At 62.1% G+C, this 19034-nt stretch overlaps 6 protein-coding genes across 6 annotated transcripts; all 6 read right to left on the reverse strand.

The window, feature by feature from the left end:
• Positions 1–1279: 1279 nt before the first annotated feature.
• Positions 1280–1825, reverse strand: LINJ_29_0570 (hypothetical protein; the record flags this gene model as incomplete). The annotated part of the gene is made up of 1 exon (XM_003392635.1): positions 1280–1825. One exon carries the CDS (start codon positions 1823–1825, stop codon positions 1280–1282), a length of 546 nt encoding a protein of 181 aa, XP_003392683.1.
• Positions 1826–3607: 1782 nt separating this feature from the next.
• Positions 3608–4825, reverse strand: LINJ_29_0580 (conserved hypothetical protein; the record flags this gene model as incomplete). Its single annotated transcript, XM_001466540.1, has 1 exon — positions 3608–4825. One exon carries the CDS (start codon positions 4823–4825, stop codon positions 3608–3610), a length of 1218 nt encoding a protein of 405 aa, XP_001466577.1.
• A 757-nt stretch (positions 4826–5582) lies between these two features.
• On the reverse strand, positions 5583–8120 carry LINJ_29_0590 (conserved hypothetical protein; the record flags this gene model as incomplete). The annotated part of the gene is made up of 1 exon (XM_001466541.1): positions 5583–8120. One exon carries the CDS (start codon positions 8118–8120, stop codon positions 5583–5585), a length of 2538 nt encoding a protein of 845 aa, XP_001466578.1.
• Positions 8121–9339: 1219 nt separating this feature from the next.
• Positions 9340–10791, reverse strand: LINJ_29_0600 (conserved hypothetical protein; the record flags this gene model as incomplete). The annotated part of the gene is made up of 1 exon (XM_001466542.1): positions 9340–10791. The coding sequence occupies one exon, from the start codon at positions 10789–10791 to the stop codon at positions 9340–9342; it is 1452 nt and encodes a 483-aa protein (XP_001466579.1).
• Positions 10792–11685: 894 nt separating this feature from the next.
• LINJ_29_0610 (putative DNA repair helicase) lies at positions 11686–15006 on the reverse strand (the record flags this gene model as incomplete). The annotated part of the gene is made up of 1 exon (XM_001466543.2): positions 11686–15006. The coding sequence occupies one exon, from the start codon at positions 15004–15006 to the stop codon at positions 11686–11688; it is 3321 nt and encodes a 1106-aa protein (XP_001466580.2).
• An 885-nt stretch (positions 15007–15891) lies between these two features.
• LINJ_29_0620 (conserved hypothetical protein) lies at positions 15892–17628 on the reverse strand (the record flags this gene model as incomplete). The annotated part of the gene is made up of 1 exon (XM_001466544.1): positions 15892–17628. The coding sequence occupies one exon, from the start codon at positions 17626–17628 to the stop codon at positions 15892–15894; it is 1737 nt and encodes a 578-aa protein (XP_001466581.1).
• Positions 17629–19034: the final 1406 nt, after the last annotated feature.

Below are 19034 nucleotides of genomic sequence, written 5' to 3' on the forward strand. Positions count from 1 at the left end.
GAGGCTGGCGACGAGCCTGCTACCAGCGTCGGTAGCTCTGCAGGCGGCGCTGCGTCCTCGGCGACAACGTCCCGGGGCGAGGTGGAAGTGGCGCACGGTTGCGCCAACTGCCGCCGCAGCGGCGTGCCTGCGGCCTCGCCACAAAAGGAAGTGCAGGTGGGGCTCTTGCAGTGGTCCCGTGGTTCAGCATGGCGCGCATCAGCAGCTGCGATGGAAGGCGAATCGTCTTCTTGATGTGTCGCCACCTGTGCGGACGCCAAGCGAGCTATGATGGGGGTGTGGTCATCGGACATCTTCGAAGAGACAAGCGTTGGCTGCTTAGGTGTGGGCGTGCGGAAAGAAGAGTTGCATGGAGACACTGGCGCCTGCAGCGGATGCGCGAGAGAGGAAGCCGTGTTCTCTCACCCTCCCTGCCGTCGCCACCACTACGTAAGAGGCCCTCCCTGTAACGTCTTCAGTCCCTAGGCGGTGCCGATGCCTCTACCACCGTAGCAGCGCCTCGGTACAGACAAGCTGTATTCAGAAAAGAAGGAAAAAGGAGTGGGTGATCGTGATGGCAAAATATCGACGCCGGAGTCAAAGAGAGACAGCATAAGAAGGCCAACGACGCAGCGCCCCAGCAAGCAACGCCTTCCCCAACACGCACACGCACACCCACACTCACGCACGGGTGTACACGGAAGCAGATGAACTAGCACAAGACACCACCGCGCTTACGCACATAAACGCAAGGCAAGCCGGCGCAGGCCAATGCAAAGGGAGGAGCGCGAGAAGATAAAGAAAGCACAAACAGCACGCAGGAGGAAGAAAAATTATCAATGCCAAGATGTACACGTACACACATACATGCGTACACAAAGATATATATATATATATGCGTGTGTGTATGTATGTATACCTCTGTGTGTGCGTGCGTGTGTGTGTGCGTATGCCTCTACCTCTTTCTTGGTTGACGCGTGTGGATGTGCGCGGGTGTTTGTGGAGGCCCCGTCACCTTGGAAGTCCGCGAAAAGCGAAACACAAAAAAAAGAGAAAAAACGGAGGAGGAGTAAAACGGAAAAAAAAGGGCACAAAATGGTGGAAGAGCAGAGTTGTGCACGCACGCGCGCGCGCAGCAGATGAAAAACGGGAAGATGAGCACGCTTTCAAGGCACGCGCGCACTAACAGAAACAGAGAGAAGCCTTCGGCGCAACAAAAGAAGCCAGGGAAAGAACGCAGCGAGTCGACGACGGGCACACACGCACACAGGCGCACCAACGTGAACGCACTCGCAAGCCTTCACAGCGATTCGTGGTCCAGGCGTAGCTGCTTCACTGACCGGCTCGTATGCCCTTGCTTCTCGGTGCTGGCTTGTTCGATGCGCACGTGTCTTCGCTTCGCCGTCTTTACACCGTATCTCGTGTACAGCTGATCCAAGCCTTGGATCCGCCCAAAAACGCAAGCAAGGTCTGCAAGATTGTCTGTCTGTGTGTGTGTGTGTGTGTATGTGTGTGCTTGCAACAGGGGAGGGGGGCGGGTTGTAAGCAATGCGGCGGGCTGCAGTGGCTGCTGCCTGTCTGTTGGCGTATGCGTGCTTGTGAGTATATGTAGATCCGTCGGTGGGTGCCCTGGAATTCCTTCAAGAGGCTGCGCCAGGAACCCAGCAACACTACTGCGTGAAAAGGTGCGAGTGGAAGGCGAAGCCAGAGAGAGAAAGATGCAAGCCGTGATTGGGGTAGTGCGTCGCGCGTAACATGATGGAGCAGTGCAAGAAGAGTGAAGAAGAGATGCGCAAGTGAAGAGGGCAACGATGCTGGCTCTGCCTCGTTGTGCAAGCCTCATCATGTATTGTGACTTCTCCCATTCTCTCTACCTCGCTCAAAACGCACACACACGCACACGCGTCTTAGGACCACCTCTTGTCGCGTGCGTGGCCTGGTTGCCGATGCGATCACAATCCGCAAATCCTTCAAGAAGCGCAGGGGGTGGCCGAGAGAAGGACACGGGAGGGGAAGTCGCGGAAAGGCTGCACAACACCTCCGAGACGGCGACAGTCGTGTGCTTACGTTTGATGATACTCGGGTACGTGGCGACACGCAGACAGACACTAGAGCAGAGGAAAAAAAAAGCCAGCGGCAACATGCCAAGTCCAAGCAGAGCAAAACTGTACAAGCGGTCCTCCGCCTCTCTCTTCCGCCCTCCTCCCTGTGTGCTTCTCACAAGCACGGCGCGGAGCACACAGGTCTTGCCTTCAAGACGCCTCTGTGCCGCGTGTCGGTTAGCAAATATGCGCATACACAACCACGGCTCGTCTGCCTCTCTTTTGCCGCGGCTAAAGCCTTGTCGCCTAGGACACGCCGTCTGCCCCTCTGTGCGGGTCATGCGTCCACCCGGCCTTCCCTGTCCTGCCCCGCCCCTTGCCGGGACACGCGCTGCGCGATTGGCGCCGCACGAACCTGGCGCCGCCGCATGCCCTGATCCCAGCGGGTCGCATTCAGGGTTCTGCTCGAGAGCGAAAGCAATCGCGTCCGCCGGGCGGTCGGCGAGGGGTGGCCAAGGCGCATGTGGCCGGCATGCGCGGGGAGGGAGCCCGCCCACAGCACCCCCCCCGAGCCGCCCCAAGCCGCGGCATCCCACAACATGGCGCGGGGACCCCCCGCACTTGAGGCCGGGGCACCCGACGGTGCGGCCCGGGGTGTCCTCGTCATGCTTCCGGCGTCTGCGCCACATCGGCCCACCCGGCCGGACGCAGAGGGCGCCGCACGCCTCGCACGCACGCACTTTGAGGTTGACTGGCGCAAAGACGCTCGCGCCTTTTCCGTCCGTCCGCCGTGCGCTTCTCACGCCCGCGCGCTTTGTTTTGGTGCGATGCACCACGCCAGCCGCGCACGGCAGCGCCCGCATCTCGGCGCTTCAGGGCATGTTTCCGGGCGACGTCGTTGTCGGGGGATGGTCCCCATCATCTTCCATTTCCGTCGATATCGCCGGGGGTGGGGGCGTGTGTGGATGGCCTGCCCGCACGCGCCGCAACAGCCGGGACGCCGCTATGCGTCTGCAGCGGCAGGGGCCTTTTGTCCCCTCCCCTACATCCGCCCGCCTTTCCCAGGCGTGGGTGTGCTGAGGGAGAGGCCGCGGGCAAGCATCTGCCTGAGCGCGAAAAGGTCACGGCTTGTCGCCCTGAAAGGGGCACAGGGTACCAGCCTCAGACGCCCGACGGGGGCAGCCCGCTCAGCACGACCGCTGCCGACGAAAGATGCCGTGTGCGTGCGAAGCTCCAAAAGGGCCGGCGCCTGCATGCCCGCACGAGGGCTGCCGAACCCCTGTGGCAACGCCGCGGCCCGGTGTGTACACCTCCCGCGCCAAGTGCGCAGGGTAGCCCGCTCGCGTCAGTGTGCGGGGGTGTCGGCGGGTCATGCGGTGACAGAGTGAGAAGGCGGCGTATTCGCAATCAGCCAACGGTGTTTACGATTATCTTAGTTACTTACAAAATTGAAAAACATCAGCAGCCACGAAGCTATTCCCCAGCGCAGTCGTCCACACACACACGCGCACGTCGTGGGGTGCACCCGAAGACGCGCGTGAGCGTCGCCATGTTGGCGCTGTCGATAAGCCGCTCCGTGCACCACCCTACACGCTTTGTGAGGCAGAAGCGCTGCAGCTGGTTAGGCTGTGGCTGGCAAAGGCGGACGCCAGCCACGCTGCGGCAGCGCGGTGCAGTTGCAGCGCGTACGCTATTTCTACCAGCAGGAGTGCGAAGAGAAACAGCACTGTGAGGCGCCACTGCCGCTGCCGTTGCCGAGCTAACGCGCGGTCGTTGCGCCGCTTCAGCGCCACCACGTTGGCGTGGCTGAACTCCTTGGGGTGTTCGAGGCGATAAGCGCGGACAGCGTCGCGGTGACGCTGGCCGAACTTGAAGTAGTCGGCACCGTAGCACCGCTTCGCGATGTCCTCCACGACGTCGCGATCGACGTGCCCGCTACCCTCCTCACGCCGGTAGAGCGGTACACCGTCCAGGTGATAGTGGTACGCATCATCTAGTGGAATGGCTATTACGAAGTCAAGCACGCAGCCGGCCTTCATCATCGCAACAGCGAGCCGCGCAATGTTGTATGCGTCGTCGAAGCCGTTGTGCGGCCTGCCGTCGAAGCGCAGGTTCATCTTGCGCAGCATGGCGTCTAGTTTAATCGGCACGCCGTGGTTCAGGTGGTGGGCAAAGGTGGTGCGGATATCGAGGTATTCGTAGAAGATGCTGGGAAAGCCTACATGATCGCGCAGGATGTGATGCTCGTGGATGAAGTTCTTGAAATCCCATGGGCCGTCGGCGGCGAAGATGGTCTTGGCGCCTCTGGGAATGGTCTCCCGGTACCATTTCTCGAAGAGCTGGATGGCCTCGGTAATGCTCGGGGCAGCGTCCACGACCTCTTGTGTGATACCGGTGAGCTGGGTGCAGAAGGGGGTCAGCCTGGAGTTGCGCCAGGGCTTCACGAAGGTGTGAAAGGAGCGGGCTCGATCGACCTGACCGGTGCGGACGTCGATAAGGACACCAGGAATCTCGATGACCTCGTGGGGGTAGTTCCGACTGTTCTGCTCACACGTCGCCTCCACGTCCACGACAATGATATAATCGAAGAGCTGTTGGTCTAACGGGTCCGTGTCATCGTAAGTGTGCTTTACTTTGTTCTGCTTGGCGGAGGTATGGGTGGACAGGTAGGAGTCGCCGCCACCGCCTCGGGTGCCGAAGTACGTGTGGTGCCCCGTGGACGTGCTGTGGCGTTGATGCTGGTTCGCCTTTCGCTGCTTGTTCGCAGCCTCCTTGGCCTTCCCACGCTTGTTGTGGGGAGACATGATTCGTTGATAGCGGCAAGAACGGCGAGGCAGAGAAGGTCAAAGCAGGTTTGTGTGTGTGCGTGTGTGTGTGTGTGTATGTGTGCACCGGCGATGTGGGCTCTACGTGCAAGGGGATGAAGATACAGATCAGCAAGAGGCGGAGGATGGGGGAACGATGTGGAGAGGCTATGTCGAGCGCACAGGCGTGAACGCACGCATAACGGCACGTCTCTCAGACGCCGCGCCACGGAGAGGACGAAGCGAGGCGGATGCAAGGACGGGCGTGTAGACACGTCAGCACGCGAAGTGTGCACGATAAGAGGAGGAAGGAGTAAGTGTTCCACCAGCACGACCGTCAACACGAAGTCGCAACAGCACAACCGTGCGAGCAGCAGCATCGATGGCGCGACACGATCCCACATGAGCAAAAAGTGAGAGAGCAGTGAAGCCAACAAAGGAAAAGAAAGCGAAAAAAAGAGACACAACGTGTTGCCTATTTACATCCGCATAAGACTACCAGCACGCACACACACACAGATACAAGTAGTCATCCTAGCTGTGGCGCTGATCTGTACAAGCCAAGGACTCGATGGGCGCTCCTACGGCGACTAGCTGCTGCGCTGACTTGATGCGTACTGTCTCGCCCTTCGTTGGCAACAGTGATTCCCCAAGACTGGAGAGACGAGTCACCGCCGATGCGGCGGGGTCCGTGGTGGGAGCGGGACGGCGCAGTCGGAGGCCCTTGCGCTGGTGATCAAGATGGCAGCGACACCCTTCAGCCTTCCGTCAGGCTCAGCGGCGCGGCACCGTCCCTCTTCTCGGCGCCCAAGGCGTCAAGCCACACACGCCACGACAACGCGTACTGTCGCGCGTACAGCACCCGCACCGCCTCCTGAACATTCTGGCGTGCCCGCAGGCAGCACTGGGTATGGTGATGCACCCACCGCTTTAGCTGCTCCGTCTCTGCGGAGGTGTACTGCTCCGCTGGCGCGGAGCAGCGCTGCGCCACCAGGTATCGCTCCGCTGATGAGATACTATGGTCCTTGCCACTCAGTTTCTCCTCCACAATGGTCGAGGCAAGCGCGACGAGGGCGAGGCTGGATTCGTACGCCACCATCACCCGCAGCACAGCCGCCGTCGGCACCACCATCATCAGCCTCTGCACATCGCACGCGCGCAGGTGGCAGTCGTGGGCGCCAATCGCGACAAGCAGCGGCACCGTGTAGGGCGAAGTCGACAGCGTCGGGCAGTGCTCCAGCAGCACACGCGTCGTCTCGGCATACCCGTTGGCGATGGCGTAGTAGAGCGCGGTGCAGTCGGCGTCATCCATGTACTCCACCTCGGCACCGGCCCCCAGCAGCTGTAACACCAACTCCACCGGGTCACTGTGCGGATTGTTGACGGCGCACAGCAGCGGGGTCCAGCAGAAGCTGTCGCTCACCAGCGGGTCCACGAGGGCGACGTTGATGACTGTGCCGCCGCCACGGTGCAGCAGTGTGCGGACGTAGCGGGCATTGTTGCGGTAGCAGGCGCGATGCAAGGCGGAGGCATTGCCCTCGGTGGCATCCTCGGGGTTAGCGGGGGAAGAGGGCAGCGAAGGGGCCGGCGCCACGGAACCGCTTCCCGTGCCCTGCAGAGGCAGCAGCGGTGCTGGATGCGCCAACGTCGGCAGCAGTGGCACAGCGCAAGAGGTCCTTAGCGGCTGTCCACATGGCCGCTGAAAGATCTCCGCAAAGGCGGCACATGCGCCGGCGACCGAGTCGAACTCTTCGCGCGCCAGCCCCTTCACCATCCACGCACCAGTGGCGTGGGACAGGGTGTAGGACACGGTGACCAAGCGCTTGCGCGGCGCCGCCACTGCCTGGGCCGGTGATGTCATGGTGCTGGTAGCAGCGCCTCTGCCCGTCCTCTTCGTGGAGAGGGAACGGGGAGCAGCGCCCGGGGCCGCCCGCAGGTGCCAATGATGCCCGCGGGCTCGACGCAAGACGGCTACGCGCACTTCGCCGATAACATCGGTGAGACCCACAACATAGTCGCCAGCCATTGCGTCAGACCGGGCGGCTAAGGAGAAGGCCAGGTAGGCAAACGGCTCCGACAAGTCCACTGCACCCAGCTCCAGTTCGTGGCGCAGGTTCGCCTCCAGAAGCTGCAGTGGTCCCCACACACTCAGAAACCGTTGCAGCGAGTAAAGCGAGATGACGCCGCAGTCCTTGAAGTTCAGCACCGCCATGATAACCCCATGCGTCCACGACGGGAACAGCGGCAGGAAGGGAAGGAACTCCTCCGTCGTGCACGCGGCGCGGTTGCGTCCCACATGGACGTCCCACGCGTTCCGCAGCATGTTGTCCTCCAGGTGCGCGTGAGCATCGAAGTACACAGGCGCCTCGTCTGTCGCCTTCACGTACCATCGGATGTGCGCGAAATGCACATCCAGGTCGGCGTTCACGCTGGCAACGGCGTCGGCGACGTGGAGGGGGAGAAGGTGCTGCCCGCTCACTGGGATAAGCTCCTGCGTATCAGCGACGGTGGCACCTGCAGCCGCGGTGGCGGTGGTCTCCCGGTGCGCCTTTGGTTGCGGTGCAGCAGCCATGGAAGACTCGTGCGCGGACGGCTGCCGTGGGGAGGCACGGCAGGAGACCAACGCGATATCGCTGGCCGCCGCATTCGTCCGGCAACTGTTTCCTACACTATAGACGCGCACGGCTTCGCGCGGTGAGTTGGCAACCGCACTAGCGGCGGCCATGCTACTCTCCGCCTTGAGTGCGCCACGATCCGGGTTGGAGGTATCGCGCTGCGTCTCCCATGTCTCGTGATCACGCAAGGCCCGCTCACCCCGCTGGAGAACACTGTGAAGGAAGCGCATCAGGCGGTCTAGAAGGACGCCCTGTCGCTGCAACTCGCCGCGGCCGAGTGCCAGCTGATCACTAAGATCGAGTAGATACGTGTGGATCTCCCGCAGCGTGGGAAACACCGCTGGCAGGGAGAGGCCGAGATCGGTGCAGAGGATGTCCATGCGGACCGCCAGCACCAGCACATCAGCAATCGGTGTCCCTGACGCGATGATGCCGTTCGTGACGCTGTGAAGGTGCTGGCGACACTCCTCGCAGGCGGCACGGAACAGCTTAAACTCCCGAGCGCTTAGAGGCTTATCGTCATTCAACTCCGTGGTGATGTGGCGCAGCGCGCTCACTGGAGGGCCGGCGCGCCCCGGCGCAGGGGCAAGGTCCGGGAACTGGCGGGTGTCGGCATCAGACACGGCACGAGCCATGGCACGCAGTTCAGGCGGAATGTTGCACCGTCGCTGCTTGACCATCTCGATGGGCAAGAAAGAGAGAGAGAGCAACGCTTCAAAGGTTCAACCTCACCCTTGCGGGTGTGCGTGTTGGCGAGGAGGTGGGGAAAGAACCGGCACAAGCGGACTCAAGGAGCACGGCTGGCTGGATGGATGGCAGGACGGGTTGGAGGGAGAAGGGGGAGAGGCAGGAAGACACCGACGAGATAACATGAAGAGGAGGGAGCAGCATTGTCCAGGTGCGAGAGGCAGAGAAGCCTGAGGAAGCTCAGAGAGAAAGAAAGCGCGTGCAGCAGGCCCAGGCACTACATGGCGGCACATCAGTGCTCCCTGTCCCTCCACACACAAACACGTCAGCACAGGAGAAAAGCAAGCAGCGTCGCGCGACGACAAGCCGTGAGTCTAGTGGGCAGAAGGTAAGGGGAAAAACACACGACTCGGGTCTCTTTCGCCGTGTGCGCAAGACAGCGAAAACCTCTCATGACCCGGCGTAAGAAGCGTCGCTGTTTCGTGCTTTTCTGAGCAGGGCGCACAGACGCCGTGCTTCGAGTAAATCACCATGGTCTCGCCTCTAAGAGGGAGGAAGGGGGGTTCAAAGGCGCGTGCACCTCGCTACTTACATGCGTTCCAAAGGATGCAACGGCACAGAATCATAGCAAAAACAAAAGAGGGGAAAGGCACATGCAACGCTGTGCTCGGGTGGCTGCGTGCACCTTTCCCTTGAAGAGTAGTGAACAGAGTGCCCAACGCGCCGTTTGTCGTCGTCACCGTCCCTGGCACCCCCCCCTGCCTCCCCCCCTGTCGCATTACGCCGCCTCCTGCAGACTGGAGCGGCGCCGGCAATGTGGGAAGCGTGGGGGAAGAGAGGCAGGATATATAAAAAAGGAGGCCGGGCTGCGCATAAACCATGCATGCGAGGCCGGCGCGGACACACAAACAAACACAGAGAGAGAGGGACACAGACGCACATGCCTTGCTGCTGGTAGCCAGCACGTGTACACGGGGAGCGCGTCGGCGTCCTCCCCTCGTTTTCGCCATTCTGCCTGCGCGCCCTTTACATCCACAGCCGCCTCGTGAAGGCGAAGCGGACACTAAACCGAAGCGAGAGAAAAGAGGGCGGAGGCGGAGGGGATGAGAAATGGGCAGGAACAGGCACGCACAGGAGTGTGCAAGTCGAGAAGGGGAGGGGGAGCGCGCATCGGTACTTCGACAACGGCCAACCACACTGCCTCGGCGCCCTCTAGTGAGGCACAGACTTACCACTCACCCTCCACAAACGATCACCACGATTCTGCCGCCCACGCGGCACAGAGGTGGTCGAGGATGCAACGGGCATGTGCCGACGATGCCGCTCCCGCAGCTCCGCGACGGTCATGTCTTCTTCCGGAAGACGCCGTTGCACGAGGCACACCTGAGGCAACGGCGCGAGCTGCATCCAATCCCACCTTGGGACGCTCGTGCACTTTGCTTGCTGGTCGTTCGGGGGCTTGCGGCGCGTGAGGGATGACGAGGAGGCTGCAGTGCGCTGCTCAACAGCCCGCGGCGCCACCCTCTCGTTCGGCAGGGCCTCTACAGACCGAATTGCACGGCGCACAGCGTCCGCCTCACGCGCAGCGGCGCCGCCGCATCGCCCCTTCCCGCCGACCACGATGACGTGATAGCCCATTTCCTGCCAGCGTGCTTTGTTCGCCTCGGTAACCGTCGCAGGCCGAATCCAACCCCCTTCGTCTTCGTTGTCGTCCTCACGCACGTCTGCGTTCGTCAACGCCTCAGCGCCAATCGTCGAGGCGGCGTGGGCGGACGTTGTTCGTGGTAGTGCCTCGTCTTCCGCCCTCATCCCTTCACTGCTGGTCATCGCTACCACCCGTGATGACACGGAAGGAGACTGGGTCGGGCTGTGACTGCCGCCCGTTGCCCCGTCCTTGCACACAAGCTTTCCACAGGCGTCGAGTTGGGTCAAGAAGACGATGGCGTCCTCCTCTGCAGTCGTGCCAGACGAGCAATTCTTGAGGGCCCTCACGACCGTGGCCGAAGTAGGACCTGCACCTGTGATCGCCGGTGGATTGGGTGTGCGGCGCATCCGCGCCTCCACCGCCGACTGCGGCGCGAGGGGCAGCGGGCCCGGTTGGTGGCGTCCGCGCCTGTCCACCACGTCATCCGGCAGCAGCGCTGCCGGAACGTACTGCGTCATGCCTTGCCCCACCAGGCGCTCGGCAGGCGGATCGGCGGCGAGGTGCTGCATCGCCTGCCATCGCCGCTTCAGAGCTTTCTGAAAAGCCTCGTCGACGGCGTCGCATCTACGCCGCGATCGACGGCGCCGGGCCTCGATGATGGCGAGCTGTCGCTTGCGAAGACGCAGATCCGCCAACTCGCGCTCCTCCAGCTCCCTCTCTCGCTGCAGGGAAATGCTGTAGGAAGGCCCCCTAGTGGCGACGGCGTTTGCGGAGGAGGCGGCAGAGGCCAGCTGCTGCTTCTCCTCTAGGGAGGCTAGAAGGTCTTGGAAGTAGCTAATTTCACTCGGTAGTCGGTGCCAATCTTCGTCGTACCCCTTCGCCTTTACGCTCGTCTCCTCATTGCTGGAAGCGGAGGCCGCCTCCGCAGCTGCCTCAATCGCTACATGTGGGGCCGCCATGGTGCCAGAAGCGGGTCGAAGGGCCGGCAACAGCGGAGACGGCGCTGATGTGGCGGGCATAGCCCAAGGCTCACTGTCTCGTAACGAAAGGCAAACGCGGCGCCGCTTATTGGTGCGTGCGAGTGCCAGGTAGCTGCTGAGGGTGTATGGAGCAGTGGGAATGCAGTGATCTCCTCCCGTAAGCCTTGACTCGCGCCGTATTTGCCGCACTGTGTCCTGCGGCACCGTCCACTTGCCTTTCGAGTAGGGGGAGGGTGGCGAACAGCAACAGCTTGGCGCTGGCAGAGACGGCGACAGAGGCGAGGATGGTGGCTGGAGACGACATGCTTGATGGGCGAGAGAGCAGGGAAGGGAAGAGGGCGAGAGAGAGAGAGAGAAAAGATCATCATGGCAACGCAGGACATGACGGTGTCGGGTCCTCCACACGCTGAAAGTCGTGGAGAGTACGCCGGAGAGAAAAAGTGAGGGCCGCTCGAGAGAGCGAGAGTCCGCTTCATGGTGTTGCAGAGCACTGTAGGCGGCGATTGAAACCACAGCAGCGGCAGTGCCGTTGCGGCATCACCGCCGCCATCACAGCAAGACACACAAGCGCCTGCTCACATGAGGACTGCAACCTCTCTTGTCGGCAGAGGTGCGCAATGTGTTTGGTTGGCTTCTTCTGCGCACGCCTCGTTTATCCACTCACGTGTCCATTCGCAGACACGTGAGTGGAGGTGGCAGCCGGGAGTCAGACGTGGGTGGGAGGGGTGCTGCTGTGCCCCGTCGAAGCGCGCTTTTTTGAGCTGCGAACGCCGTTTGACAGCACGCGCACTCACGGAGAGACTTGCGTATGCGGAAAAGGGGAGATGAGCTGCGCGGCACAGCCCCCATGCATACTCAGAAGGGCGCCCATTCACGCCGACAGCTACCACCACAACGGTGGCAGCAGCACCAGCAGCGCCAGCAGGCAGCCGTCTACTCGGCCTCCGTCACGGCGTCGCTGCCACGCGTATCTCGTGCACGCAACACAGTGTTTCGGACGAAGCTGATGCAGTGACTTTCCTGATCAGCCGTCGCAGGGATGCACCGATGGCTGCGGTCAAGGCAGCCACGACGCACGCGGCGCTCGCGCAGCGAAGAAGACGGCGCACCTTCGCCAATGAGCACAGTGCCAAAGGTCCGCGGCGCATCCACGCTGCTGAAGGTGACCTTCCATGACTCGGAGCTGAGCAGAGGGTATCGCCCGAGCTCCTCGGACGAGGGCCGGGGGGTGCCTCTGCCCAACTCGCCGCCACGCAAGGTACAAGTCACTCGTCCGTGCTGAAACGCCGCCTCGATGAGGGCTGCTGCATCAACAGAAAACGGAGCCCAGTAGAGGCCATCGTAGTGCACCACGCCAGCATCCGCCACCGCTGCCGTTTCCGAGGACGGTGTAGCGGAAGCGGTGTTGTGCGTCTGATACCACCACTGGGGTGGCCCCACACAGCAGGGCTGCCCGCCCACGCGCGCGAACTCGCTCAGAACGCGGTCACAGTGCAAGATGCGGTAGGCGAAGCCCTGATCGCGCAGCCAGCTCTGCCGTTTGTAGCTTGTGCTGACGTCCGCCGTATCCTGCGAGACAAGAGTGTAGAAGTAGGCGCATGTGTTGTCGAGGGATGGCGGCTTGGGGCGCAGGATGCGGCCAAGGCGTTGCGCCTCCTGCCGACGCGACGCCCCGAGGCCAGAGACCTGGATCACGACAGATGCGCAGGGCAGGTCCAGCGCGACATCACCGACACGTGTCAAGACGATGGCGTTCACGCTATCGGAGTGCTGGAAGTACTGCAACAGGTTTGTCCGCTCTGCCTCGCTCGTCCGCCGATCCATGAAAGGCAGGTGGAGGTGATGCGCAAAGAAGCGCACGTCAGCGAGGTAGTCGCAAAATATAATCACCTTGTCGGGCGGAGAGCGCTGCTGATGAAAGGCCAGAAGCGCCTGCGTACACCACAGCTTGTACGGGTTGCAGGAAGCAAGGCGCAGAGAGCGCGAGGTAAGGGAGCCGTACGCGTCATGCCCTCTGCCCCTCCCTCCACGGGCGCCGTTGTCCTCCCCATCGCTGTCCCCGTCCTCCCCGGCGTCCTCGTCGTCCTGAAAGACACTCTCGCGGCAACGCTTTCCGTTGCCGCGGCGGCCGCCACGATGGTTGAGGCGTGCGTGTGCGCCGAGAAGGGCACGGGTGCTCTGAATATCGTGGTACTCTTGCAGGAACAGGGGCGGCATCGGGCACTGCACCTCGGCGCACTCGACGTTCGCCAGGAAGCCGGCGCAAGTCAGATCGAGCCAGTTAGCTTCATACAGCTTTGGCCCCACAAGGTGACGCAGGTCGCCGATTTTGTCGTCCTCCCGCAGCAGCGTTGCGCTGAGCCCCAGCACGCACTTGTACTTGATTGTGTTCAGCACATCCTGGAAGTGGTGCGCGAGGGCGGTGTGCACCTCGTCCAGAAGCAGCAGACCCCACGGCTGCGCAGTCATGGCCTGTAGGATCGCCCGGGACTCTTCCGCAGCAGCGCCGTCCGTGCTACCTCGCTTTGCGACGACCATGCTGTAGGTGGTGATGAAAACCTTGCCCGGTCGCTGCTTCACCTTTGCTGTGCACACCGTCACCTCATCCTCAGCCAGGTCCGTCCAACGCAAAAACTCGCGCTGCCACTGGAAAACAGACATGTTGTTGATGCACATCACGATAGTGGTAGTTTGCATGGTGGCGGCAGCACCAATGCCAGTTAGCGTCTTGCCAGCCCCGCACGGGAGGACGATGACGCCTTGGTGCGCCTTGCGTCCTCGGCAGAACCTCTCGAGCGATGCCACCTGGTAGGGCCGCAGACGAACGTGGCTTGCGAGGTTCAGGTTCGGCACATGCAGGGTGCGGTCCTGCATGTAGTCGTAGTAGCAGTCGGCGCGGATGTCAAACTTTGAAAAGAGGCACTCCTTCACCTCTCGTAGCTTTCCGTCACGCACCTGGCACTTGTACAAAAAGCGGCTGGCACTTGGCGTCGCTGCCGCCTTCTCATGCCGGGTGCCGGCACGCGGGGATTCGTAGAGCAAGCGCAGCACGGCAGGCCGCCCGGCGTCCCGCGCCAGCCGTTCAGCATCGCCGATGTCCTTTGTATTTCCCAGCGGGCTCCGATCAACGTCAGATAAGATCCAGCGCTCAGCGCCGCAGATCACCACCGGCTCCAGGAACTCCTTCAGGGCCGGTAGTACGTGTTCCAAGTGCGCCCGCTGACGCGACTGAACAAAGTAGAGCAGCTGCTGATCGTCTCGGTCGGCAAGCGCACCGGCGGCAGCGCCGTTTCGCTCCTTCCATACTGTCGCCCTGGACGTGGCGGTGGTTGAGGCAAAGGAGGCACCACGGCTCGCCTCGAACTGGTGGAAGCGCCGCAGGCGCGGCTGCAGCACGATCTGCACGCGAGAAGCGTGTTCCTCCTCCTTCAGCATCTGCGCCAACGACTCTGGAAGCGGTCGATGGACGTCAGCAGGCCGCACAACTGCAAGGGAGATGAGCGGTCGTGCTGCGATTGGCGTCCCTTGTTCAAGCGGAGAGCCCGCGGTGGGCGAGTGTATAGGCGCTGCTGCAGATGCCGGCGTCGGCAACAAGGGACGGAAGAGCTGCAAGAGACGGCTAGTCGGGCTGCCGGAAGGCGCTGCGGCGCGAGACGAGACTGTTTCCAAGGCCGAGGCAGCCGCGTCGCCCGCGGACAAACGGTCGCCTACCGCCTCCTCTTCCACCTTTTCCCGTTTTACAAGAGTCTTCCAGCTGTCGTTGCTCACGTGGGGGGCGGAGACAGCGGGTGATGCGACGTCGTCGGCGCCTGTGCGGTTCAGCGAGGCCAGAATGGTGCCTGTCAGATCGACGTCGGAGAGGCACCGCGGCAGTGGTATGCGAGCAGCAAACGACGAAGACGCGGTTTTAGTCGCCAACGCCTCCTGAGAAGTCCGAAATCCATCTACCTCCGCGCTACCATTCGACTCGTCCAGCGCGGCCGCCAGCCTCTCCAGTGCTGCGCAGCGCTCAAGGTCAACAGGCAGCTCCTGAGCCGCGTTCAGCCGGAAGTGTCGGAGAACACTCTCAATCATGGCAAGCGAGTACGTGCCCTCGGCGGTGGCCGCGGACAAGGAGGAGCTGTCCATGCGGTACTGTTCCATGTACTGGGTCCTGCTGACTGGCTCGCAGCAGGAAATGAGAAAGTCGATGACATGGGTGTAGGCGGGGTGCGCCTTCTCCACAAAGATGTTGCCCGAGTCACCGATGTTCATTGTGGCCGTGTGCGCGCCTCCAGGTGGAAACGGGAAGGTGAGTGCCCGCCCACTGCACGGACACTCTCTGCCTGGCCTTCACCCCTTCCACGCCGCTGCTCACGGCGTAACGCGAGATCGGCACAAGGAAAAGGCGCGAGATGCGACGACGTGCAGACGGAGCGGCAAGGCGGCAGACTCGTGTGCTTCTTCACTTCGTTTTTCAGAAGGAGGGCGCCAGTGCGGAGACTCAGATGAAGTGCATACACCACGCACACGCGCAGGCACTCACGACTGAAGGAGAGGAGTGGCAGCAATGTGTCGCCAGTCTCCACCTCCTGATGGAGTACTGGATGGCGGACACGTGAGCAGATTCGCGTGGGCGAGCGAGCTAGATAGAGGGGGGCGGGTGCGCGAACCGGAAGAAAAGAGTGGGGCAGTTCATGGGTAAGGAGGTGGTGAAGAAGGCCGTTAGACCAGAGCAGTCAAGAGCGCTAAAACAGCTGCAGGCATGCGCGCGTAGGCGGGTGTTGGGAAGGTGTCCCCATAAAAAGGGCGTTTGCTGTGGCAGAGTGGCTATCAAACACACAGGAAGGGGTGGTGGGGGCTGTAGGAAGATGTGGAGAGATGATGGGTTAGCACATCGATCGCAAAAGAAGGACCGAGTCGCCCCCATCACGGGCTCCCCCCTTCTGCTGCACGCAGTGTCCACAAGGGCGAGGGCAAAGCAGAAGCGACGCAGGCCACGCTTGATGGGCACACGCCCTATCTCCGTGTGTGTGTGTGTGTCCCCTAGTCGTCTGTATCGTCTTGCCGTCGGCCGCTAAATCGCTGTCCACATCGCGCACGAGCGCGCCCCCGGGCCGCCACCATCACAGCAGAAGAGAAAATTAACCGAGATGCGCGTCACCCCGCCGCGCCCTCGCCGCGCTTCAAGACATCGGCCAGCGTCGGGAAGCTCTTCGCGCAGTCGTGCTCGCATGGCCCGATGTGGCACACGAGGTTGCAGAACTTGCCACAGCAGGGCAGGTTCTTGCCGCACTTCCGTCCACACGAGATCTCCTTCTTGTAGCATGGCATGTGGAACGGCATCGGCTTCTGGTGCGACGCGCACAGCTTCTCTCCCAGCACGACACACTTGGGACACTCAGCCTCGATGTGGCATGGGTGGTTTGGCGGGTGCCCACACGAACGCGGGATGCTGCAGGGATGATTGCACTGCGGCGGCCGCGTCCCGCACGGCACCGGCGGGTCCACCCACGTCTTCCGGCATCGGCAGTAGAGGCGCTCGTACGAGACGTGGGCGCATGGGGGGCACTTACCTTGGTGGCAGAGTCGCCCGCACTGATGCACACCACACGCGAGCTTTCGAATGCATATCTGCAGGCATGTGTGCTCCGCGTCGGTACAGCACGTCTTAGTGCAGCGATGCTTGTGGCAAGACAACATGCGACGGCATACTTGATTGCACTTGGGAGGCATCGACACAGGCAGTGTGCCAGTTGGCAATCCACACCGCACGCGCGCCGCCTCCCACTCAGACTCCGGCAGGTACTGGCAGAAGCAGGGGCAGGATACGTGGCGGCTGCCGCACGCGCATGGCACCGTCACCGTCTCCTTGCACGGTGCGCACGGCGTTTCGTCGTGGCACGTCAGCCAGCACAGGTGACCGCACGGCAGTGGCAGCTCGCACGTGAGCCCACATGACGGTACAGGGTCCATGCACGACGTTCGCTCTACCTGCACCCGCGTTTTGCCACACGGACAGAATTTCTGGCGCTGCGGAGTGCGGTAGCACTTCTCGCACAAGCCAGGGTGGCACAGCATGCCGCACACGTGTTGGTCGCAATCGCGCTTCTTTTCGCAGTGGTGCGCGCAACGGAAGCCGCTGACGCTCGCGCCGGCACCCGCGTCACCTGCAGCGCCGTCGTCCGCAGCTGCTGTCGCAGCAGCACCGGCGAAGGCAGGCGGAGCAGCCCCGCACCGCCGCGTGCGCACCGTAGCCCCGCAGTAACACTTCTCCATAACCATCACTGTGCAGACTGGACAGGCGCCTTCGTGGCAGGGCGCCTTGCAGCGATGCTCCCCGCAGTCCAGCAGCTTCCCGCAGGTCTCGTCGCACTCGTACCCGTGAATACTGCTTGAGCAGCCCACCGTCTTGGAATGCTTGCCACACCAGCATGCCTGCTCGCGAACACGCGTGCAGGCTGGGCACGGCCCGGGATGGCACAGCAGCGTGCACCGGTGAGGACAGCAGGGGTCTGCTTGACGCCGCTCGCACGGCTGGCCGCAGCTACCGGGCACGAGCATCGCGTCCGCGGGCGGCTTCGCCGTCTTGCCGCAATAGCACCGATAGACAGCCAGGCTATCGTTATCGTTTAAGGACTGGCAAAGAGGGCAGCGGAAGCGGTCCAGCTCCCCGCGGGCGGCGACGCCCGACGTGGACTGCAGCTGACGATCGCGCTCTTTCGTTTGACTGTCCGCCCAGAAGCGGATGCATGGCAAGTGAAAGACGCCATAGCAGCGTGAGCAGGCCCAAAGCTCGTGTCGGTGGCCGACAGGCTCGGAGCAGACCATGCACTCGTACCGGCCGGCGAGAAGGTCCTCGGAGAGCTCGCGCGTGAGCTGCGGGGAGGCACACATGGAGCGTGAGCTGAAGACGAGAGAAAAGATGGAAAGAAGGGCAACGGCTGCGATCCAATCAAAAATGAACGCGTCTCTGTGTTAGGGCGTGGGGGTAGGGGGTACACACACACACACCGCCCACTTGTGTGCTGCACCGACGTGAATGGTACGCGTCCGCACTTGCGGAGCGAAACAGAGAGGGCAGAGACGAGATAAAGGGGCGAAAAAGTTGTGCACGGAGTGGACCCGATGGCTGCGCTCGACGTGCACGGAAAGAAAGAGAAGACCAAGAGTGAGGAAAACGTTGTCAAGCGGCGCCAGGGACGAGAGAAGAGAGAAGCGCAAGATTTTCGGGCAGGAAAACGCGCTTGATGACAATGATCACGCAGACAGACAACACCACAACATGTCGAGAGAGAGAAACACTTACTGAAGGTGCCTCTGGAGGTCTCAAGGGGGGGGGGGGCGGTCGACTTGAGTCTGCTGGGCTTGCCCAGACAGATGCAGTCAGTAAGATGAAAGATTCTCCTATTGTTGCCTAGAAGGCGGGGGAGGGGACGGTGGCACTTCTTAAAGCGGGCGAAGCGAGAGTCGCCTGCATTACATGAGACATGTCGGATGCAGACGCGCACATGAAGAACACAGCAGGCAGAAGCTCCTCTCCCTTTCCCTGCCCAAACGGTGGCGGTTCGCTTGAGAAACGGGGTCTATACAGTGCCCTTGCCACGCCGCCTAACTCAACCGCACGACGCCTGTAGCGGCGACGGCTGCACAAGACTACTTCCCTCGCTTTACCTTCGCTTTCTCTCCTGCAAGCAGTGATGGGTGTCCTCACTGCTTGCGCTCGCTCGCTCTGACGGTTCCCGCGCTGTCCTTCTGTTCTCCTCCTCCCCCCCTGTGTGCTGGGGAGAGGGACTCTCCGTCTCGCAGTACACACTGGATGTATGCGAGGGTCGGTGTACGCAACTGCACCTTATTACGCGAATCCGCATGCGCGGGTGCCGAACAAGAAACCGTGTGTTGAGCCCTTCGCTCCGTCCCCCACCCACCCACGACCAATACAGTGCCTTGGGCAATATGGGAGCCTATTGGGCGGCATCCCGTGGTACGGGGCGAGGGCACAAAACACGTCGCACCACTTAGCAACAAGAGCATCGCATCCGTTCTTTGTTAAGCGCGCGCGTGCAACCAAACGGCGGCCCGCATGCCACCACCACCGACTTCTGCCGCCCTCCTCCGTTGGCACTGTCACTACCAGGGCAACAACGCGGCGTATTGGAGGAGCTGCGCGACAACTTCGACGATCTCAGCCGCGTCTGCCTTTCTGAAGTTAGTCATGCGCATACTCCGCGCGGCGGCCTCGACCATTCGGATACCTCCTCCTCCGCAGCGCAGTGGCGGTCTTCGAAACCACCTCCAGACTC

Source organism: Leishmania infantum, chromosome 29 (genome assembly GCF_000002875.2).
Source record: "Leishmania infantum JPCM5 genome chromosome 29".
NCBI lineage: Eukaryota > Euglenozoa > Kinetoplastea > Trypanosomatida > Trypanosomatidae > Leishmania > Leishmania infantum.